Below are 24,335 nucleotides of genomic sequence, written 5' to 3'. Positions count from 1 at the left end.
AGAGAGAGAGAGAGAGAGAGAAGTTGGAGGTGAAGTTTAAATTCACTTTAGTTCAGTCCATTTCCCACTTCCCAGAGTGCTGGAAGATGGTCTGTGAGGGCAAATTGGGACCTTCTGGGAACTGCTTACTAAGATGAAGTACTCCCTGACTTCGGCTTGTTTATGATCCCTTCACCTCTAGACCCAGTCCTTCCAGTGCTTTCCAGATAGGCCAGCTCGACACAGATAAGGCTTCAGTGCTCAAACCAGGGAGCTGCAGCGCAACATCGCCTCAACTTTTTTGTTGTAAAAATAAGTGTAGGTTGGTGAGAACGATGCTAGCTTCGAGTCTGTGGTCCCCACATAACGGTGAGTATTCCTACGGCAGAAAAATGGAGGCAGAGATAGGAGAAGCCCCTGAAGCCCAAGGGCCAGTAGTTTAGCATAAACCAACCTCAACATGTGGACAGCAGCACATATGGAGCGCACGCGCGCGCGCGCGCGCACACACACACACACACACACACACACACACACGTTGTGATTTAAAAAATCCCTTTTCTTTGTGTTAAGCAATAGACCCGGCAAGTGTGCTGACATCATTAGACCTTAGTTAAATAAATGACAACCAGGCTACACAGAGAGCAGCAAATCAAGATTAATAAAATACGTACATACATAAACATACACACACACAAAGCTTAACTTCAACAACTAAAGGAATAGAATCACTGAGTTTGAGACAGAGCGAGTGAAGGTACATAGGAGGGACTACATGGAGGAAAGGAAATTGCCGGAAATGACCTAATACTATTTTCAGGTCCAAGGTTTTTTCAAAATTTTAAGAGAAAAACATGGTTGCATTAAATGTAAACAAGCTACTTCTATGACAAGGACCAGCTTGTTTATGGTCTGAGGGTTCTAATAACACGAAAAGACAACTTTAAAGTGAGCCTTAACACAGCAGTGTCCTCCAAGAGAGAAGCTTCAGAAACTGCCCATCTCATAAACATCACAGAAGTGTGAGAAACTCGGGCCCATCTGAAGCACAAGCCCCTAAAAGCGAGCTCTTTCGAACTCTACCCCAGGCAGGAAATTAGAATAACACACTGTACTTTTGTCAATAACTCACTAGAAGTCAGAAACTTTAGGAATCAGTTATTTGTTTCCAAATTTCATTTCTCTCCAAATGTCATTGGGTTATAATCTTATTTTTCTTTAAGGCATTTTTTAAAAATGCCAGATTTGGCATATTTTCAACCCAACTTTCTACCATATTTTCATCCTCACTACCACCACCATAAGAAAAAAATAGACTCTTAATTTGTCTGATTTTGTTTTATTTAAGACAGGCTCCTGCTATGTGGCCCAGGTTGGCCTTGAACTCTTGATCCTTTCTCAGATGTCGGTCACACACCCAGCTTTAGTTAGGTTCTGTAATCCTCCTAGGTTATGAAACACTCAAGAACTATAGTTGAAACTCACAGACTCTATGCTGTCCAGAATGAGCCAAAGTAAGCACCTCTGCAGACTTCACCTGAGGAAGCTGGGGAAGAAGTGTTTCCTATGACAAAGTTCTCCAGAATTCAAAGGATCCCTCTTTTTAACAAAGTACAGTACATTTTACAATTCACTTTAATCAAATATTAATAACAAAATAACCCTTTGAATGTCAACTGGAAAAAAATATTCAGCGGGGAGATCAAAGCAGAGGTGAGAGGCAACGTGTGACGCCAACTGCGGACAGATGCTCAGAGGGCCCAACACTCTGAGCTCAGAGTCTTGGAAAATGGCCCAGGATCGGAGTGTCAGGAGCCACCCTCCCTCCTGCTGAAGCTGCACTCTCTAGACAGGTTTCCTGAGACCTGGATTCTTACCAACAACTCTCATCCTCCTCGTGTGTAGGTGGACATTTGGCTTCTACTTTTCCTCACACCCCGATATTTTCAAAACACCTTGGGGAAAAGCCGATGACAAATCCAAGTGACTTTTCCTGAGAGCCTTGTGCCGTGCCGAGATGGGAGCCTACTGCCTGAATCTGGGGAGTCTTTCTTCTCCGGGTGTCCTATGGTCCAGTTAACTTCTTTTTGTGCTGATTGCAGGTTGGCTGGTGTGATCTGAATGAAAATGGTTCCCACAGGCACAAAGGTTTGAATGCTTGGTCTCTAGCTAGGAGAATCATTTTGGGGAAAGATTAGGAGGTCTAGCCTTGTTGAAGGAGGTGTGTCATTAGGGGTAGGCTTTAAGGTTTCAAAAGCCCAGGCTAGGCCCAGTCTCTCTCTCCACCTGCTGTTTGTGGATCAGATGTAAGCTCTCGGCCACAGCTCCAGTGCTGTAGATCCTGCGTGTCTACTGCCATGCTTCCTACCACAATGGTCAGGGCCCACCTTCTGAAATTGCAAGCAAGCCTCCAATTAAATGCTTTCAGTTATAAGTTGCCTTGCTCACGGTGTCTTCTCACAGCCACGCAAAAGTAATTAAGACAGTTGGTTTGTTTATAGGAAGAAAAACTAGGCACTTGGATCCTGTTCAGTAAGCTTAGAATGCTGATTTATACCCCTAATTCCCAGGTACTCTACACAATTGTTAATAGATGTCTGACAAGAAGAGAAAGATAAATATTAAATGTAGGCCTCTAGGTGAGGTGGTCCCCTGGTCCCTCCCAACAAGTAAGCTATTCTATACTTTTTGTTGTTGTATTGTTTTGGTTTCTGTTTTTAAGACAAGGTCATGCTGTGTAGCCTTGGCTGTCTTGGAACTTGCTGATGTGGGAGTCCTCTCTGTGTGCTATGATTACCATTAATGAATAAAAAAAAACTGCTTTGGACCTATAGCAAGGCAGAACTTAGGTAGGCAGGGAAAGCTAGGCTGAATGCTGGGAGAAAGAAGGGTGGAGTCAGGGAGATGCCATGGAGCCTCCGCCAGAGTCAGACATGCTGAAACTCTGCCCGTAAGCCACTGCCACATGGCAAAACACAGATTAATGGAGATGGGTTGAATTAATGTGTTAATTAATATGTTAGCCAATAAGAAGCTAGAGCTAATAGGCCAAGCAGTGATTTAAATAATATGGTTTCTGTGATTATTTTCCGTCTAAGCTAGCCGGGCAGCCAGGAACCAACAGGCGGCCTCCTCCTACAAGTTGCCATGTAGACTGGGTTGGCCCTGAACTCATAGAACTGAACTCTCTGCTTCCCAAATACTGGGATTGAAGCCACCATGCCTGGCTGTCCTATACTTTTTTAAAAGCACCATTTGATATACATATTTTCCGTTCAACCACTCAATGTTGCTTGCCAGGCAGAGGAGCAGTCCTTTCTCCTGGGTTCATGCTAACCATGTCTGTACCTGGGTGACAGTGTTGGCAAGAGGAGGAGAGGCCTATAGCCACCTTCTAGACAGTTCACCTGCTACCTTTCTCTCTCACCATGAGCCTTTTTTTTTAAACATGTACAGTTTTAATTGACAAGTAAAAATTGCTTATAAAGTAATTCCTCGGTATCTATTGATTCTAGGAGGTTCTTTAAAAAGACCTACACATGTTCACTTCCTTTCTAGAAGATAGTATAATACACACAAACTACTCAAACCCTCCTAACTACTTCAGGTCACTTCCAGATAACTTCTTAAATTATGCAATCAATGTAAATGATAAAGAATTGTTGTTATGGTGTGCTGCATTTTCTTAAAAATCTCTTCTTTTGTATTGGTATGTTATTGACTTCTTTTATTTCAGTGCACATTTGTTTGAGTTCATGGAAGTAGAGTTCCCATATAAGAGGACCAACTGTGTTTATGATATACAGCATGGTATTTGCATACATACACTCTGTGAGACAATTCAATCACACTAATGAGCACACCTGTTATCTCATCGCCATCTCTATATGACAGCCTTTCAAATTAGCCTAGCCACCATGCAGAGCCATGCTTGGTCCCTAGTTGGCAGAACAGTTTTGGAGGATTTCCAGAACATTCGTCCCCTGTAACTGAAATGTTGCCCCCTTGGACGAATATCTGGCTCCATGTTCATTCTGGTGACTTGGTGACTCTCGGTGTTGGCATGGAGATTTTGTTTTGGTGTGGTTTGGGTTTTTGGCTCTGGCCATGTCATCCTCAATCGAAATTCTAACACTCCTGTTTAAAGTGTCTCTTGTTTCTTCCTTGCTCTCGAATTTTCTCTGAAAGAAGCTCAGTCGTGTATTAAGCAAAAGGTAGAAGCTCCATGCCCAGTGAGAACCTCCAGGCTTCCTGCTCTGCCATCTGGTACTCGGTGCTGCTGCAAGCATCAAGGGCTGATCAGATGTTCTCTCCCCAGGTTTTGGGTACCCATCCCTGGACTGCTGAGGTAGTCCTTCTCCCTGCTTCCTGGCACTCCTCAGTACTACTTCAGTCAGTCAGTTCTGCCAGGTCTGGGCAGTCAGGCTGTGAGCGAGTTCACATCTTAAAAACAGCGGAAGGAAGGAAGTGGTGACATTGGGTACACAGAACCAGTGTACAGGAAACTACAGATGCTTACACTAAATTAGCAGGCAAGCCACTATATTATATTGGTGCAAAGAGGACAGAGATGCAATTTCATTTTCTTAGGACTAAATGACAGGGTAAGGACCAGCGTGGGCAGGCTAGGCAACAAAAGGGCCCAGATCAGGCCATACATTGATACTGGTTCAGAAACAGTACCCAGAAATCTAAGGCCAAGGAAGGAGACCTATAAAAAGAAGTCAGTCGGTGACAGTGGGTGAACAAAGGGTTTGTTCCACCTCTTTTGTAAAGGTATTTGTTACCCCCAAGCATGGTGCAGGAAAGCAGACGAGGAGGATGGGTAGAAGAAAGGCAGACTCACAGGCAGAAGGAAGAAATCCTTACAGGGATGAGGAAGAGGAGAGGCTGAGAACTCCCTGAGGCTAGGCGGGGCAGGGAGGTGGAAGAGTAAACTGCTAACGCTCTCAATCTTTTGGGAAAAAAGAAATTTGCTTTCAACTCTAAGGAAGGAGAGCAGGCAAAGGAGGCTTTAAATACAAAGGCTATTCTGACTGCTGAAGACAATGGCCATAAAGTCATAAGCGTGTTTCCTGGGGGACACTTGTGCTGAGAAACATTCTTCTCTAGCATGGAGATTGGATTTGTGAGGATTCTCTGAGTGCCTTTTGCTTTTTCTTCTGAAGGTTGGTCTAGTCAAGGCCATACAAGTCCATGGTTTCAAGAACAACAAAAACTTGAGATAGTTTCCTCTGTCTACAGCTGAGGCAGGGCCTGGGCTTAAGGACAAGTTGGACTAAAGTTTTCTTTCTTTCTTTCTTTCTTTCTTTCTTTCTTTCTTTCTTTCTTTCTTTCTTCCTTCCTTCCTTCCTTCCTTCCTTCCTTCCTTTCTTTCCTTCTTCCTTCCTTCCTTCCTTTCTTCCTTCCCTCCTTCCTTCCTCCTTCTCTCCCTTTCTCCTTCCTCCCTTTCTTCCTTCCTTCCATTCTCTCTTTCTTTTCATTGTTAGACAGGGTCTCATTCTGTGAACCAAGCTGGCCTTAAAGTCATGATCCTCCTGTCTAAGCTACAAAGAGCTGGGACTACAGGCATATACCACTTTGCCCAACTATCAACCTAAAACTTCTAAAAGAGCAGAAGGAACAGTAAGGATGGGAAACAGAGAAAGAGTTCGGAAGACTGTAATAAAGGGTCTTCTACGAAACAAAAGAGAGCCTTGGTCAAATGTGGAACCTTGATGCCCGTAGGCCACAAGAAAAACAAAAAGAAAAAAAGAAAGAAAACCAAAACCAAAACAAAAGAGATAAGGGGCTCTTTTTCCTGGGCAAGGTGAAGGATTGATATCTAAGTCGGAAGGAAAAAATGGTTAAGTCCAAGCCCATCCAAATTCCCTTTCCAATTAAATGTTAATAGCGTCTTAGCAATTTTTTTCTGCATCAGTAGACCAAACTTTGAATCATATTAAGGGATGTCTGACTTTTTATTTTCTCATTAACTACATGGAAATGTGTCTCTCAAAATGTTACTTGCATAGGTAAAGTACACTAATGGGTCATTGAGTAACTCCCCGAAATAACCAGGTGGCTGTGGCTGACTGCAGGTGACATCTCTGTGCTTCTGACAGGGAGCAAGGCACTGACACTCACCAGGCTTTTCTCCCGGGTGGCTTATGCGATAAGATACTTCTCTGGTACTACAATGACTCTGCCCTCAGTTTCACTGCATCTTCTCCACCAGCCCAAAGGACCAAAACTCTACTCAGCTTCTGAGATTAAACCTGCGATTTAACGGAGATCCCAGTGTCCTGGTGGAACCTGGTCCTCCAAATGAAAATAGTCAATTGCAGCTTCTGATTGCAAAGCATGATTTCAGAGAAAATTGCTATTTTCTTGTGCAAAATTTATTTGGGGGAAAATAGACCTTGATTCCAATTCATTCCAAGCGACAAGGTTAAACTGTGCTCTCTATTGCTTTTATATCTCTCAGAATACCGAACATAAAATTCAGATAAAATTAATTTAAATATAAGACTAAGTTATATGTGCTTTATTGCTACTAGTGGGACTCCATCTGAATTTAAATAATGGTAAAATTAAGACTAGTTTGAGGATGGAATTTAATTTTGGCTTTAAATCCCATAATTTTAACAGAATACTGTCCTCTTTCTATTCCAAAACAGAAATTTATTCTAAAATAATAGAATACTCTTAGGCAATTCAACAGGAGCCCAAATGGGGAGCTCTGGTATGAAAAGCTTTTTAGTTACATATATTTAAAAAAAAACCCTAAAAACTGATTTGATTCAGTAATTCTTTAGGATAAAATACATTCAAAGAAAATGATTCACAATACAATAAGTGATGTTTGTCCGACCTATATCTCCAACAATGGGAGACTCCTCAAGATGGTGGGTACAGGCAATTGCTGCCAAGCCTGAGGCCTAAGTTCTAGATCTGGGACTCACACAGTGCAAGGGAGAAAACAGCTCCGACTGGCTATCCTCTGATCTCCGTGTGCACAACAAACAAAACCCCATGCCAGTAAATAAGTGGATATCATTTAAAAGAGCACAAACAATTAAAATATGTCACTGAGATATGCAAGGGAATGGTATCTAACAGTTAAACGATTCACAAAAATATTTAGAAGTCCCAAATTATTTATAGCATTAAAAGAATGAATGATGGTGCCCACAATAGATATGTTTAGCAGTGATAGGCATTTGTTAAATGTCCATAAAAAATTTAATGCATGCAATTATATTTTTCTAGATATTCAAATTCTTTTCTTTGTGAGACAAGGCTCTTTCGGCTTTGGAAAATAATAAGAATGATTTTGTAAAGGCAGTACATGTACGGTAAGTATGAACTCCTAATGGAGAGGCATTTTGTCTAAATATGTGAGTTCCCCGTGAAAACCGAGGACACCTTACAGGGACTAGAACCCTTGCATGAGGTGCAGGTGTGTGCCAGTCATCCCAGACCTCAGAAGACTGAGGTAGGAGGACCAGGAGTTGGAGGACAATCTGGGCTCTCATAACAACTCTGTCTCCAAAACAGGAAAAACAAAAGACAAAAGCAACAAAGAAATATGAAATTCATTATAATATTCTGTATGGCACGCACCAAAACCCGTGTGAGCGCTCAGCTCAGCAAAGTTTCACCCCAGATAAGAGAGAGGCAGTGCCCGCCCTTTGACCTTACCCAGTCCTTCCAGCTTTCCTCCAGCTGGCATGTGCCAGGGGTGTCACCCAGCCTTACAGCACAGGCGTCTTTGGGGTTGCCGCTCTCCTGGAGATCATGTACCCTAATTAGCTGCTGATAGGACAGCAAGAGGAAGATGGCAACAGCACACTCATGGTTCCAGTATTGTCAAGGATGAAACCAGGAAGAACAGAAATAAACAGAGTTTAACTGTGTAGTATAAATGAGCCCACCCTCTGGAACCATGGGGTTTGCTTCTGTGGATCGCGCACACCATGGACAGAAAACTACTTAGGAAAAAACAAAACAAAACACATCTTCACCTGTCACCAAATATGTAGTAGACTCTTCTTCCTGTCATTGTATCCTGAACAATTCAGAGTAACAACCACACGGTAATACCATCTACAATGCATTCAGTATTATAAGAAATACAGACATGTTATTCCTGTGCTCTAGAAGACTTGGAGTTCCAGGCCAGGCCAGTCTGGAATAGACTACAAAACTGGGCATTGCATAAGTATGTGGCAAGAAAGGCACATGCCACCTGCATGTAATACAGCGTTCTGTAGGAAGGATTTGAGGATCCTAAACTCCAGAAGCTGTGGGGTTCCTTAAACTAATCCCTCATGGATACTAAAAGACAACTATAATTCTGTTTTCTAATTAAGTCTGGCAAGATAACCCAGTGATCTAAGTAATGAAATAAACAAAATCCCCGCCACAATGATTTTTGCTATCATTTTTCAATGTTTATTTCATCCGTAACTTCTTAAGTTAACTTAAGTCATTTCAGTACCCTTCCGGTCTTCTGGAAGTGAATACTATATCCTCTCTCCTCGAGTTTGTAGGTAGATACCTGGATCTCCAGATGCCAGTATTGGGCAGTGAGTTATTTTAAAGGTTTTAGGTCATGATGGCATTCCCCATGGTTGAGATCAACACAGCTCCAACCTTTAGACAGGTTCTAACCAGATAGTCCAGGCTAACTCAGATCTCATGAGGCTCCTACTGCAGCCTTACGAGTGTCAGGTTAGCACGTGCCCTTGCTACAGCCTTTTGAGATTGTGCCTTCCGAAGACACGGCTCTGGTCCCTCTGCCATGTGAGACCCCAGTCTCTCTACCTGTGAACTACAAACCCCTTACCAGGCCCTGCATCTGTCAGCACCTTGATCTCATACTTCCAGGCTACATATCTGTAAGAACACACATGTGTTTAAAAGCTGCTTGGCTTGTGGCCTTATCTATTTTTCACCAAGTCGCTTTGCAGAAATGCTATTGGTAACAGCTGACTATACACAGCTCAGTGCACACCATCCAGCACTGCAATCTTCTTCCACTCTCGACACCAGGGCCTTTGTCTCTCATGAATTAATCATGATCGACTCCTAAACTCACCAATCCTATATACTCACTCACTCCTGAGTTCACATGAGCACACTCTCGTGAATTTCTTCAGTAACTATCCTGGACCAGTAACATATCCTGGGCTCAGCTGTCTTGTACCTCTGAAGTGATATGGGAAAAGCCCACACGGGGACACTGAACTGGTCATAGACTACAAAACATGGACAATCGAAAGCTCTCTGTGTTTGTGTTGATGGCTCAGCGCCCGGACATGGGAATCAAGCCATCTTCCAAACCTCAAGTGTATTGAAATGAAGAAGAAAGGCAAGAAGACACAGGGCAGTAGCTGAACTAAGCCCCAGTCACACATGACACCATCACTAAGGGACGTTACCTACTTTGAAAGTTAAAACAGAAGAAGTTCACACTTTGCCTCTTCCCAGCTTGCTCTGGTGTGACCCACAAGACTTTGATAAGCCTGAACACTTGAAATCTGTGCAGAAAGCCCAGTTTGGATTATCCCGACAATGTCTAAGTTTGAAACATCACCGAGCACAAGCAGTCCCGTCCACTCCACTTTTCTACCTTTCCAGAAGGCCCTTGTCAGGATGGTGGAATTCGATTGCTAGGTTTAATATTTCAGGCTATCATTACATTCATTATCGGTTTTGGATTTTGGCTATAATGAAAATAGCAACTCAAGAAAAACTCCTTAAATGTGTCGTGCCCTAGAAACACTCCCACTAGTGTAATAATTCACACAAGAAACAGCTCTCACACGTGAGACTGCCCACAAGACCCTCCACTGGTCAAGTGATCCGCGTCACTAGCACTATAGGGTGGCACACCCCCAGGCTTCTATCTGCCCATTATTTCATAACCGATTTTGCACTGCAATGAACCTAAGTATCCATCAGGAAATAAGAGATTGGTTAATAAATGCTTGTTGTGCTGTGAGCCTTTGCTTGGAGAATTTCCTGTGTTCTCTTCTGGGGATATGGGAGAAGAGAAGATAACCTTTGTCAGATGTTTGGACCCCGAGAAGGGCGAAAGAAAAAAGATGCTGAAGGAAATCTTCTCAAGGTAGAGGTATTCAACTTGGAAAAAAAAAAAAAGAGGCTGGCAGATAACATTAATCACGGCTGATCTCTTAAAAAGAGATAACTGTCATCCAGGTTAACATTGGAGCAGCCATGCAGGACCTAGGCCACTTTAGCTGGCCCCTTTCCATGTATTCCCATAAGCCAGGCAGTGTCTGTGATCTGCACCTACCCAGGCTTTCAGAGCACTGCGAGTTCTCTGTCTAACTTAGGAAAAGGTGTTCAGACTTTTTTGGATGTCTGAACTTTGCAAGACAGCCAGAGAACAGGAGAGATGGGTCAACCAAGGGACAGCTTTAGGAGCAAGCACATGGGCTACCCGTGTAGAACAATGTCGTAGTGTCACATAGGAAAACCGCAAAGCTTCTCAGCTGACACCACAGTCCAGAGTTAGAAGGACTTCACATATGATGGGGGGGGGGAGGGCTTGACAATTTGAAATATTTAATTTGTTATGGTTTCTGTGGCATCAACAACAACTTCCAAAATGTGAGCCACACCATGCATTGATTTACATAATCTTAAATAGGGAGACTCTGAGTTACATAAGAATCTGCTCATCCGAATGTCTCCTTTTACAGAATTAAACGGCTTACAAAAGCCAACAGTTTTACTTACTGCTTTGCTTACCGTGCAGGGAAGTGAACATATTTATCTTTACTACAATTTACAAAGTGAGTTTTATGTATGTGAAATTCTTATGTATTGAGACCAGGAATCAGGCAAAACTAGAATAGGGTGAAACTTAATTGTATCTCTACAGATGACTAAATATAGGAATTTCATCTTTGAAATCTAAGCCTCCAGCTGTGGACCCAGAACGTCCTCTGCCCTAGCTCTGTCCCCTGCCTCTCAACTGCCTTCCTGACGTGCAGTCTCATCGGCTAGCATTTGGTTAACTACAATAGTCCATTTGAGAGTGGCCAAGCCTGTGCCCTCTTCTCTTCTGGTTTATTTTTGTGAAATCCATGCAAAAATTTATGAAACTGCCAAAATGCCACAAAACATCCCAATAGGAAACATTAGTTAAACATATGTCGATTATTAAACCTGAATGTGGACATTTTGCTGCTCTCAAAATTTAGCTATCTTAGATAAATAACAGAAAGATGTTTTGGCTACAGAAGATACATGCACAGCCCACTTGAAGATTTACAGCAAAGCCAGAGCCCTGCTTTCTGGTTGCCAAGGCAACGCGGCTCACAGCCCTGCCTTCAAGCCTTCTGCACCAGGAATGGCTAGACCCGAACTAAGGCAAACTAAACCCTTCTCTCTCTAAACTCTGTCTCGGGTATTTGCTCAAGCAACAAGCAAGATAATAAAGAGACATAAAGGATTTGTCGGTCCGAGTTCTCTCAAACCACTCTCTGTGGTCTAAATATTCTGACAGTTAACTTTTTCTACAGCACAGAGACTCTTACAAGTTAAACCTCCAATGACCTCTATGGGTTAACTTCCTTGTGGTGTTGAGAAAATTATCTATGCAATTAAACTCTCAGTTTATAAGCTAATTCCCAAGCATGGACAATCAGTTTTGAATCATAAAATAATCTTTTATGTACTATAATAGAGCACTAAGGCAAGTCATAGGAGGAAGATAGTTGCACTGAACCAATAACAGATAGACAGAGATATACGTCAGGTGGATAACAGATAGGCAGGTGAGTGGATAGACAAGTTAACAGACAGATAGGAGATAGATAGATAGATAGATAGATAGATAGATAGATAGATAGATAGATAGAAAAATAGATGATAGACATATAGATATGAAAATAGATAGATAAATAGATGATAGATAGATAGATAGATAGATAGATAGATAGATAGATAGATAGATAGATAGAAAAATAGATGATAGACAGAAAGATAGATATGAAAATAGATAAATAGATGATAGATAGATAGATAGATAGATAGATAGATAGATAGATAGATAGATAGACAGATAGGCACATGAGCACCGTCTTTGCAAAGTGAGAATCCTAGAGAGTGAGTGTGTGTGCCTGTGTGTAAGAGAGAGTGTGTCTTATGTGTATGCATATACATACATGTGTGTTGACACAAAGTGAATTTCTCCATTTCTCTCAACTTTAGCTTCTGAGAAAGAGCCTCTTGTTAAACTCAGAGCTTATCAATTAGCTAGGCTCACTATGCACTGCTCCAGGGAACATTGAACAAGGATCCTGACATCTCCAATCCCCCTCCCCATCCCTACTGCCCTCACCAGCTCTCAAGCTACAGACTTACACAGTCATGACTGGCTTTTACAGGAGAGCCATGGGTACAAACTCAGCCTTATGCCTGCATGGCCAACACCTTATTGATGGAGCATTCCCCCAGCCACAAATCTGCATTACTTATGAGAGAGAAAGAGAGACAGAGACAGAGTGGAGGGGGAGATGGATGGGAGGGAGGGAGGGAGGGAGGGAGGGAGGGAGGGAGGGAGGGAGGGAGGGAGGAAGGGAGGGAGATATGTTACCACATGGTGCTTGCATTTGAGTGTGACCACAAGAGCATTTGTGTGCACAAGCAGATGCGAGATAGATGTCATTAGGTGGGTATCTTCTGTTACTGGTCTGGTTGTCCTTAGACAGGGCCTTCCACTCTCCTGAAAGCTTGCTGTTTCAGCTAGGGTGGCTGCCAGTGAGCTCTCAGGAGTCACCTGTTTCCGCTTCTCAGTACAAGGTTACAGGCAAGAGGAGCCAAGCCCAGCTGTGCTGAGAACTCACAGAGGTCCTCAGGTTTACTGGGTAAGTGCCCCTACCCAGTGAGTCCACTCCATGGGCTCCTCAGTCTGGTTTAAGCCAGTTTTTTTGCGCTTCAAAATGGCACAAACAAACCCCATCAAAGTTAAACATTTGACTCACTGCATCTCTGGATCTACTTGGGTTTGCTCCCCTACTCACACCAGAATTTCAGAACTCCTAAGTCATACATAGGTCCCCCAAGGGACTTTCTAGCTAAAACAAGTGATACTTCCCCTCTATGGCACTACAACAATCTGAGGGACAGTGTGGAAATATACCTGCACTCTGAGCTATTTCCACTAACTATTCATGAACATGTACACCCAACTTAAAAAACTACACAAAATTGGTCACCTCGTGGAGGCAGGGTTTTTTTTTTCTTTTTTAAAACTCTCTCCCAGAGTTCTTTAATATTCTAGAATGCTTTATCCAGAAAGAATCATATTTTTCTGCAAAGATAACATGAGTTATAATGTTTTTATAGAGTCTAAGTCAAATGACAGAATGCCTGCGTCTAGGTAAGTTGTAAAGAAAATGAAGCTGTCTCCTCCAGGAGAGAAGGCTTGGAAATGTAAGGTGAAGTCAGTCACCTGCAGAGCCTTCTTGCTGCGTCATGGCAAAGAGGGCAGAAGGGGTCAAGTTCGCCCTTCAGGAACTCATACCAGTACAATGGCATTAATATTGATTCCTTCTTAAACGTGATCACATTTCAGCTGTTGCATTGGGTACAAAGCTCCCAAATACCTACATTTGGGGGATGCAGGCAAACCAAAGTGTGCACTATAAGATCTCCTTGAAAACATATAAATGTCAGATGGCTGGGTATAAAATGTAACATGTTTAAAGACAGAGGGGGACTTTTCTATGGGATTCAACATTGGGATCCACCTGTCCCCATGTTCAGCCCCAGTATTCTCTCTATTCTCTTGGGAAAACAGGCCAAGCCAGCAGTCACAGTAAGCCACGCTTTGCTCTCAAAACTAGTCTGTTGGGTGGCGGAGGCGGAAATCCTCAATAAATAAATAAATTAAGAAAAAATAAAATAAAATAAATTTTTTCAATGGAAAAAAAAAAAACTAGTCTGTTGGGCTAAGGTTGAAGTTCAGCATTGAGTGTTTGCTTCCCTGATAATGCTGTCTATGTTTTATCCCCAGCTCCACCACTACAACAATGATTATGTGTGGTGAGATTGGAGTCTTCTGAATCATTTATTTTTCAAAACACGCACGTTTACTAATGTGTAAACTGTTCCCTTGGCTCTCTCGAGAAAATACGGAGGTTTAAAAGTAACAACCATCCCTCTCATCATGAAAGCCTGTTTCTGTGGAGCAAAATCCTGTTCTGTTTGTTTTTTAACTTGGCCCATGAAGACAAATACCTAGGTTTTGTGTACAGAAAATGTCACCCATAACCATCAATGAACCATAAATGAATTCCTTTTCTTTAACATCTTTGCGAAATGCATAGCCCCTGATTCACAATGAAAAAAGATTTACTTTATTTTGTATGTACAGCGACAATGACAGTGGGCAATATATATATAATTTTAAATTTATATTTAACAACTATGTAGAAAGCACTAATTTCACTGTTCATTAAGTCTTTCAATATCACATTCTCTTTTAAAATTTAATTTTTAATTAGAAGGTAGATGTGGGGTAAAATAATGATGATGGAATCTATATCCTCTTTCAAATGAATAAAGAAGCGTAAATCAGAGATCTTCAATGGGTGTAGTTTTTCTCTCATCTGAATTTCATTCTTGTTCATCTGAATGTGAGAATCACTCATGCTGATGTTTTGATTGTGTTAAATGTTGCTGTGTGATGTTGGAGCTTCACGGAGAAATGCGGAGATACAACAGCCAGCTCTTAGTGATGGATTCTGCCTGGCACTACTGTCTTCTACAAAGCTACCCAGAAGGTCAATCTACACCCCAGCCCCAGAAGGCAAAGCTGTGCTCTGGTTTGAATCCGTGGCACAGCAAGTCTAAGGAAAAGGACCTGACTTTATCGTTTCTTCCAAATTCTGCAGACAGATGATTTTCTTAATGGACAACATGAATGATCCTAAAGTACATTGCCCTAAAAAAAAATCCGCAAGCAATTGAAAGCTACCACATCTCTGGATAACACTGTTGGGCGTGGGGGGGGGGGGACATGGCCTCAGGAGTCTCTATAAAAAGCACAAGCAATCTCAACTCCTCAGCTGTATGGAGAGGCTCATGTGCTTTCCAAGTAGAGACGAAAATTCTGTGTCACAACACGGTGAGTGGTTTAGAATTACCCACACCAACCCTTACACAGGCTGAATTCTGTGGGGCCAGTGCGAGTTCTCACTCTTCTTCTGCTTTGAAATCAACATAAAAGCTCCCCAGTGACAGAGGCAACAGCTACCGAAGGTTTTATTTGTAGCTTATGGTCTTATCCTGAGTACAATTATACACATTTCGGAATTATGTCTCCTGAAGTAAGAAACTGCATGCGTATCTGTCTGGAAGAGTCTTCACATGACCCCCAAATCGATAGATAGATAGATAGATTCCTGAAGTAAGAAACTGCATGCGTATCTGTCTGGAAGAGTCTTCACATGACCCCCAAATCTCCAGCTATAAAAATATTCTCTTGGAAATGTTCATACCTATTCATGCACTTGTATAAACATTCAACTTTTGCTTTCATTCATATCATTTTTTTCCCGGCAAATATGTAAGAAGCACCTCTCAAGTGTCAGGCATCAGGCAAGCACTCCTCATAGACACAGCACTGCCTCACAGAGTGTGGTCTAATAGAGAATCTAATGAAGAAGACTGGCCACGTGAAGCAGACCACCGAAGCTCAAAACTGTGACGTCAAAAGAAAGATAGAGTTTCTTTAAAAAAGCAGAAGGGAAAAACCCAGCTTGGGGTGACACTTCTCTGACCCCTGCATAGAGCATGGGTGTCACTCTATAGAATGTGAGCTGGGAAAGCCTTTAAAGCAGGACCTGGCCCCAGCCTTGCTGGAGAGCATAGTAGTGCTGGTGGTGTATCTCAAGCACATTTCCTCATCTGCACCTTTAAAACCTTGTCAAGCTGATCGCCACTCTTGAAGGCCAATGCGATGTGATATTTGAAGAATGCAAGATAAAAAGATAAAAAATAAACATACACAGTGATGTAAGCCTTTTACACTTCAAGAGATTTCAGCTGTCCCATGTGCCTCGCTTACTCCTCAAACTACAGTGATCAGCGCACACTATAAAACACAGACCCATGTGACAAACAAGAGAGGCGCTGCTACCTCTGCTGCCGCAGGCACCAGACTGTGGTAAGGCCAGTACTGAATCCACACTGCTTGACACGTGAAATCACAAAGTGGACAACCTGACAGAAGCCTTTCTTCCTCAGAGTCCTGTGTGCTCGTTCCCTGAACTCTGTGTGTATTTAATGAAAGGACGTGCCCTCTCTCTTAATGTCTAGGAGACAGACATTCTTCACTGAAACAATCACAAGATTTGACAAGAAGAGCAAACAGCAGCAGCCACTTTTCCAACTGTATTCACTTCCAGTCATTGAAGGAAACATGAGCGGAGGGTTTGCTCATGGAGGCTGAAGGCGGAAGCTAGCCATAAGTGTCGATAAACTGAATTTCAGGGAATTTCATGTAGAATTGTTCTTTAAGCAAGCATTGATTAAGACTAAATATTTACATATTTACACGCAAGGTATTATAAGCTCCCTGAGCAGGCTCACGAAGGAAGCCACTCACTTCAAGAAAATGAGGGTAAGATCCATTTAAAAAAAAAAAAAAAGATCCAACAATACAAGCTTTACAACCTCCCTAGGGGGAAAGACAAAAAGCATTTGCCTAGGGCTCCCTCCATCATCCATTCTAATATTAAACACAAGCCTCTCTACATCAAGCGTGTTATGTAAGGGACTGCTGTAATCTATTCCCTAAGTTCATTTGTGCTTTCTTATAAGTGCCTGGCATTGATGTCTGCTCATGACTTAGGCATGAAGTGGACCAGCAGTGAAAGGCAATGTCCAAAATGAACATTCATAGTTCTCTGCATGGCAGCCTGGACTCAAACACTGAGACACTCTGTGGACCTTCCTGAGAGGCCTTTCCTAGTAAGCAGTTTTCCAAGCCCCAACTGGGTCAGCAAAACACACTTTTCCTGGCTGAGTCATCCCCAGCTTTCCTCTGCACTGAGTGCCCTGGTCCACTCCCTACCTTTGGACTGCTAGAAGCGATTCGCACACAGTCTTGAATGTGGCTCATCCCGGTAGTGGAGAAACAGGCGACAGATGCCTTTCTGATATGGACTCCACAGTCTTGACTGAAGTTTTCTTTGCAGAACCCTCCCCCGCCCCCCGCAATAGAGTGTTGGTATCCATCTGTGCTCTTGGGTTCAGCGAGTCACCTGAGACCAGAGTTCACAGGTTTGGAAGTGAAACCATAGCTGCCAGGCCTAGATTCTTTCTAAGTACCCTAAAGGATTCTGGGCTTTAGCCTTCTGCTTGCAAACCAGCAGAGCACAGATTTGGAGTAAGCGCCCAATCAGCAATCAACAACAGAGCAACTCTGAAGTCAGAGAGTGGGTGTCAGACAATTCCCCAAACGCTTGATCCTAGCTTACTCTAGCCAGAATCTCTCTGCCTTTCTTCTCTCATCTGTGTGTGTGTGTGTGGGGGGGAGCGAGCCAAGAAAAATGAACTAAGTATAGGTTATGTGTGTATGTGCTTATTAGCATGGGTGAATATACTATGTGAACATATGTATATGAACATGTGTGAGTGTGTGAACACTGCATGTGAGTGTTAGTTTGTGCCCGTGTTGTTTTGCGTAAATACCTTCACCTAATGCTTTGCACCTGCTTTGTGCATGAATAAGAATGCATCTATTTAGTAGTTAAAAGGCTCCAAAAGAATTCCTGAAATGCACTCGGACTGTGTTCTTCTGCTCTATACTGTGTTTACACCTAGGTGTATATAAGTGGATGTATGGGAAAAAATAAAGCCCATGGCATATTAACACCGGAGAGCTAGAACTGTGACAATAAGCACTTTGTGTACTAGTTCATTTTGTCAACTTGACAAAAGCTAGGGTCAACTGGGAAGAACAAATCTTAATCAAGAAAATGTCCCCATGGTATTGGCCGGCATGCAAGCCTGTGGCGAATTTCCTTGATTAATGGCTGATAAGGGAGGATCCAACTCACTGTGGGGCTGGGGTGTGGGCACCCTTGGGTTGTTGGGTTCAGTTCAATGGGAAAGAAAGCTGAGTAAGCCGTAGAGAACACACCAGTAAGCAGCAGCCCTCGATGGCGATGGCTTCTGCATCAACTCCTGCCTCCAGGCTCCTGCCTTGAGTTTCTGAGCTCACTTCCTGCAGGAATAGCATGTGACCTAGGACATGTAAGCTGGAATAAACCCTTTCCTCCTTAAGTTAATTTTGGTGGGTGACTGTGTTTATCACAGCAATGGAGTCCCAACTAAGACTGTACCCGTGGATGCTTCCTAATGGCAATGAGGACAAGACACAGGGGTGAGGTTTCATATGTGCATGAAACCAGAAAAAAAATGATCTTGCAGCTATATTTCCTTAGGATTGAATTAATGATGATGGAATAATTAAATTGTAGACATAGTCCTAGAAGTGCTAGACTTCAGGTCTTACCTTATGCCCCTAATGCTTTTCAGTGAAAAAGGAAGATGTACAGTTTACGCTAACGAACAAACAAATCAATAGCTGTTTTAATAAACCAAAGTCTCATTTAAACATATTCCAGTGTTTTGTTATTTTTCAGCATTTCCTATCTTCGTTCATCTGTCCTTCTATCTAGTCAATATGATTCACACACAAAAACCACCGCTAAGCACCAAAAACGCAACATAAACATAATAATTTTAGGGTGACAATATCCCCACACATAGAAATCTCTCAGAAATCCATATACTAAATCTCAGTAATTACATCCACACTCATAATTTCCAGAATATTTGAAATTTTAAAGTAGGCAATAAGAGAAAGGAGACAAGTTATATCAAAGAAAATGATGTTGACTGATCACTGTCGGGGAAGCCGAATAAAAAGATGAGGGAAAGAAAAACTGGAAGACAAAAAAAAGTAGAATTTCTCCAGTATCCATATATCTGGCTATGAGAGAAACCAATGCTGTGTATGAAAGTACCCAAATCTATTCCTAACTACTTGCACAAAACTCCAAAAAAGAGTGGCCAGCTAGCACACCTATGCACATAATTTGCACATTTATTTATCCGAACCCAGATGCTCCTTGGGAGCATCGTCTTCACATCTTCCAGCAGGTACAGGCAGCACGTTACAGTTGCTTAAGGAGACGGACACAGCATTGCCGCTGTGCAGCAATTGCCTCCAACACTCCTAAACCCATAAGCAAGCACATTTTCATCTCTCCCACCTAGCTACATATGTGTTTCTAAACAATCTCACTCAAAGTATGTGTGAAGGTTTCTAATTCACTAGCTGTATGTTCTTAGAACTACGTCTATGGAGCTTCCAGTCACGGCAGCTCGCTGCTATAGTGCACGCCAATCAGGCACACGGTCCTAAGCCTGCTTCCGAGCACTGTAAACAAATGTTTGTGTGTGTGTGTGTGTGTGTCTATGTGTGTGTACATGTGACTGTGTGCATGTGTGTCTATGTGTATTTGTAGGTATATGTGTTTGTATGTGTTTATATGTACATGTGTCTGTAATATATGTGTGTACGCATGTATGTATATGGGTAGGAACTTCAGGAAAATTTACAACAAACACATGACTTTTTATAACCATTATCACTAATATTTTTAATTCTGCCATCCTTACTCCTTACCATTTTGCGCTGTCTGAATTTAAACTATTATCAAAATATCCTCTTTACAGTACATCTCAAATCTTGCCAATTTACAAACTTCCATGGATTACTTTGTGGAATCTCTGGTATCATGGAGGAGAGCCTAGGCAACTTGTGTTTCTTCTGTATTGAGTTTCACGTCTCTGGAGAGACACTCAACTCTGATCCTGCTCAAATGGCCTTTTTTACCTTTGCCAACCCGGTCTTCTACTGCTGATAGCAGCCAGAATCCATGCCCATGACCAGTTTTATTCTACATTCTTTCATGAAGCTTTCCACCTCAAAAATATCCCTCTCCAGCTACTTCCTCCTCTCTCTGCTCCTTCTTCTTACTCTGCATGCCAGTCATCTACCATAGTGGGGCTTACCATGTTGCTGATTTTTGTAAGAACCATTGTTCTTTCCAGTAGTTACAACCTTCTTAAAGCTAGACTACTTATTGTTTGGCAATTATTTCTTCATTCATAATTTGCAGTACTTGGTTTTGTGCAGTGACCACGCAAGCTCTTAACTGAATGAATTACTTAAAAAAATGATTGTGCAGTGTCTCAAGCCTTAAAAATACATATTATCTGTTGTCCCCTGCCAAGTGTGACTCCTAAAATAATAACCATTTCTACATATGAGGTTATTTTAATAATAGGCATGTGTCATAATTTCTATGTATATGTGTGTTCTGCAGTACAATGTTGACTAATCTGCTTCTTTGAAGAAGAAGACATTTCACACTGCTGTCAATCATATCTGTCCAAAAGCCCTAACTTATGTTCAAAATAAAGTTAGGTCTCTGAAGTCAGAAAAAGTACGTCCGTGAGAAAGCAAACTGAGGATGCATAAAAGAATATACCGTGGCTATGCTGATATTCTGTGGTCTGTACTTTCAACCTATCTGTCAATAAGTCTAGGGAAATCAAGGACACCTCTACTCAAAGACCATGAACCAAGACAAGTAAGTGACATTATGAGGCTTACCAACTGTGCGCATAACATCACAAGAGCTGGGTAACAAAGTCATACACTGTGCAGGGTCTGCACTACCACTGTCCCTCGTTCTTCTGACCATGTTTTGCTGTGTAGAATTCTGAGAGCACCATTCAACACAGTCTGCTCGTGTCTGACATCCAATACAATGATGTTCGACATAGTGACACACTAAACATTCATGCTGGCTTTCTCAAGATCTTGACATTACCAACTGAAATTTATCAGACAGCAGATTTTGAATATAGAAACTTGATACCATAAGGTCATAAAAACATTGCTTCTAGACAAGGAATATTGTAAAGATAGGAATAAGTGCATAACGTTTATTTTCCAGTGTGCGCTAAAGTCATGTCCCTCCTGTATTTCATGTTACGCTACCTGAATACAAAAATGTCCTGAGTGCTGTACTTTGGAGGAAATGAATGGAAAAACCAAACAGAAACACTGTTACTTCTCTTTCCGTTTTATGGCACTGGAGACGAGTGCTGTTGATCAGAGTATGGACTTGTGAATGTTAGTTAGGCAGATGTGCACTATGCTCCTGGATTACAAGTACCTCATGCCATTACTTTAATTTTTTAATTATAAAAATAAATTTAGTAGGATATTTTTCCTCCAATCCCCCAATTAACGTATATTTAAATATATATCTTCTGCAAGATTGCCCCTATAGTTTGCTACTACGTTTCTTCACAGACTAGTTACAAAACACCTGTTTCAAAATAATTTGAAGCACGGTTCTTATGAGTGAATACCCCAAGACTTCACTCGATCCCAGCCCTGCCAAAACTCCTTGGAGCGAGGCACTAGCGTGTATGAATTAAAAGCAAGTTTGCCCATGTGATTCCAATGTACAACACGTTAATAAGGAAAACATACCCACTCACAGTCTCAACATGGTATGTTCAGAAGAAAAGTTGCCAACTGACAGCTTCCAAAAAAATATTGTGTTCAAACACCCGTTCTTAGGATTTCTACAAGGCCACTAGACAGACAAATCAACAAACATGTTTTCCTCAGTTCAGGACATCACTTAGCTTCTTATTTCTTGGTGCATTAATGTAGGAGGGGGGTACCGTCTCCGCACCTGGGGATACTGACCTCCTCTTCCTACAGTTCAGAATACTGGATCTTGTCAGCTTAAGCCTGACCCTGGAATGCCAAACCTTCCAGAGTCCTGGCAAGGAGGGGAAGCCAAGAGCGCAGGGCAGGGCTCCGTCAGCACCTAGGACAGCGCCCGGCGGAGAAAACCGGGCCTCAAGCAGCAGAGACCTGGGACACCCACCCGAGAAGCCGCTAGACACAGACTACAGACACTTGCTCTTCTCTCCCGCAGTCAGCAGCTCTTTCCAAATGACAACAAAGGAAATCCTAAGTACCTTTCACCTAGGGATGCAAGCCGCCCCCACACCCAGTCTCCCTTCACAGTCTTCAGCGCCTGTTGCTAAGGGAGGGGAGACAGCGCTCTGGAAGCCTCGCGACCGGGTGACAGCCCTCCTGAGAAGCTGTCTGCCTCAGGCGGCGCTGAGGACCGGAACTCTGGGCCATCCTAGGACCCCGCGACATGCCTGGCGCCCACGAGCGTGCAGGGAGCGGGGCGGGCAAGAGCCCGGCGCCAGAGCGCGCGGCTTCCCCTGCGGACCAGGAAGCCCAGGCCGGCTGAGGCCTCCAGCCCAGCACGGGAAACATAGAAGGGCCCAAGCGGCCTGGTAGGGCCAGGGACAGCTTGGGGAAGCGCAGGCACTCACCATGTTGACTTCAGAAACCATGTCGATGCTGGCGATGTCGATGTTCATCCCCACGCAGACTGGGGGACCTGCGGGAAGCGCAGCACATCGTGATCAGCCAGGCTTCAACAGGGGGGTACGGGTGGCTCTGGGGATGGGAAGGCTCGCAAAGGACCACCCATCCCACCCCGCTGCAGCTCCTCAGAGGCCGCCCCCGCCTCCCTCTCCACCCAGGCCGCCAACACGGAGGATCGCGCTTCCCGCAGCGGCCGCGCGCATCCCACTTACCCCCGAAGTCGGGTCTCAGACGAATGTCGTAGCCTTTCAACAGCTTGTCGACGGTCTCCTTCACAAAGGACATGTTCCCGGGGTCGTTGACGCTGAAAGGGGGGCACGGGGCACAGAGAACAGGGTCAGGCAGCGGCTCGCTCGCCAGCGCCCGGCGCGCACACAGCGCGCCAGCCCGCGCCCGGCCCGCTTCCCGTCAACCCATCAGCGACCCTACCTCTGGGCGCAGCAAACCACCGCCACCAGCACCGGGGCCGAGAAGATGCCGAAAAGCCTTCCTCCCGCAAAGCCCCACATCCCTTCGCCGCGCCCCGGCACGGGGGAGGGGGCGCCCCGTCGCCGTCGCGACCCGCAGCCGGGGCTGCTGCTGCTGCTGCCACCACCGCCGCCGCGCTGGCCCGGAGCAGAGGAGGCGGAGGGGGAGGGGGAGGAGGAGAGCAGGGGGAGGAGCGGGCCGGGAGGGAGGAGCCCCGGCGCGGGAGCGCTGGGCGGGCGGAGGCGGGGGCGGAGCCGGCCAAGAGCAGCACCCGCCCCCTACGAGTCCGCGGTCACGGCGGGGCTCCGGGCACCCTCTCCAGCCGCGGTAGCGGCCGCTCGGGAGGTGCGGGGAGGGGCCGGCATGCGGCCGCAGATCCGCTCTGGCCACTGCGGGCGAGGGCCACGACTGCGTGGCGCCTGGCAAGGCGGGGGATGGGCCACAGAGCCAGCTCCTCTGAGCTCCCTACAGCCGGACAAGGGAGAGATGGTACCCTGAGATGCAACGGGAGGGCCGCAGAGGCGTGGGAAATGCTCCGCATTCCCCCCCCCCCAGCCCTATCCACCCTCCACCTCCAACCTCGCCCTGCTCTGCCGGAGACCCACTGGGCTCTGCACAGAGGCTCGGCGAGCTGCCTGGTCAGGAGCCTTGCGGCAGAGCTGTGAAGAAGCCCCATTCTCACCTGCTGGGCTCAGATCCGCGGATCCCCAGTGTCCAGGAAAGCCAGATTGACAGCAGCAGGGCCTGGAGCCCGGAGCACATGGCGTTACTCCTCTAGCCTAACCTGAGTGGGATCTGCTCCACTCCACCGTCACTGAGCTAGGAACCAACGGCGACGTGGGGATCCCCGCCTCCCTCCGCCCCTACTCCCACCCCTGGGCTTTCCCGCCTGACCCATCCTCCAGCCCCTTGCATGGCGGCCCGATTATCTATTTATCAAATATGACTATGTAAAACAGGCTCCTTAAGCTGCACCTCTCCCCGTGTCTCCTGCCCAACCATGTGAGCACTGAATCTTTCCTGCTCACATAAAAGCATTCATAATTAACTGTTAAGTGAAATCTCATCGATAAACTGCAGTCCAAACAAGACTTAAGAGACCCTGGCCTCTCGCTATAATGGTGGGAAGTAACGAGCCTTTTCTGGGCACACCAGAAACATCCACACGTATTTTAAGGTAAAGGTCTTTGTTTTCCTTGTGCCTGGCTACCATCCTTTGGTGGTCATTAGATAACTGCTCAAATATTGGTCAAAAACAAGAACTGGTGTACCCCGATTTTTGTGTGTGTAACCACTGTATACCCGCTGGTGCCCATTCCACCTGTATGGCAATAGAATACTCCCATTGCTGCCTAAC

At 44.3% G+C, this 24,335-nt stretch overlaps 1 protein-coding gene across 2 annotated transcripts in view; it reads right to left on the bottom strand.

Annotated features, from left to right (window-relative positions):
• The window catches only part of Gabrb3 (gamma-aminobutyric acid type A receptor beta3 subunit), a 240,930-nt gene extending 217,174 nt beyond the window's left edge, over nt 1-23,756 (bottom strand). Inside the window, exons 1-3 of one of the 2 annotated variants that reach the window (XM_005357820.3) lie at nt 23,661-23,756; nt 22,723-22,814; nt 22,456-22,523 (exon numbers count right to left, since the gene is read on the bottom strand). In XM_005357820.3, coding sequence (XP_005357877.1) covers nt 22,456-22,523; nt 22,723-22,814; nt 23,661-23,740 — 240 coding nt within the window. In that variant the 5' untranslated portion in view covers nt 23,741-23,756. Of the gene's footprint in view, nt 1-22,455; nt 22,524-22,722; nt 22,815-22,939; nt 23,124-23,660 lie in introns of those variants that run through there. The other variant, XM_005357819.3, reaches the window with a different exon arrangement.
• Nucleotides 23,757-24,335: the final 579 nt, after the last annotated feature.

The sequence above is a fragment of the Microtus ochrogaster genome, chromosome 22 (assembly GCF_000317375.1).
Source record: "Microtus ochrogaster isolate Prairie Vole_2 chromosome 22, MicOch1.0, whole genome shotgun sequence".
NCBI lineage: Eukaryota > Metazoa > Chordata > Mammalia > Rodentia > Cricetidae > Microtus > Microtus ochrogaster.
Note: the sequence above shows the minus strand (reverse complement) of the source record. Positions and strands in the feature narration are given on the sequence as shown.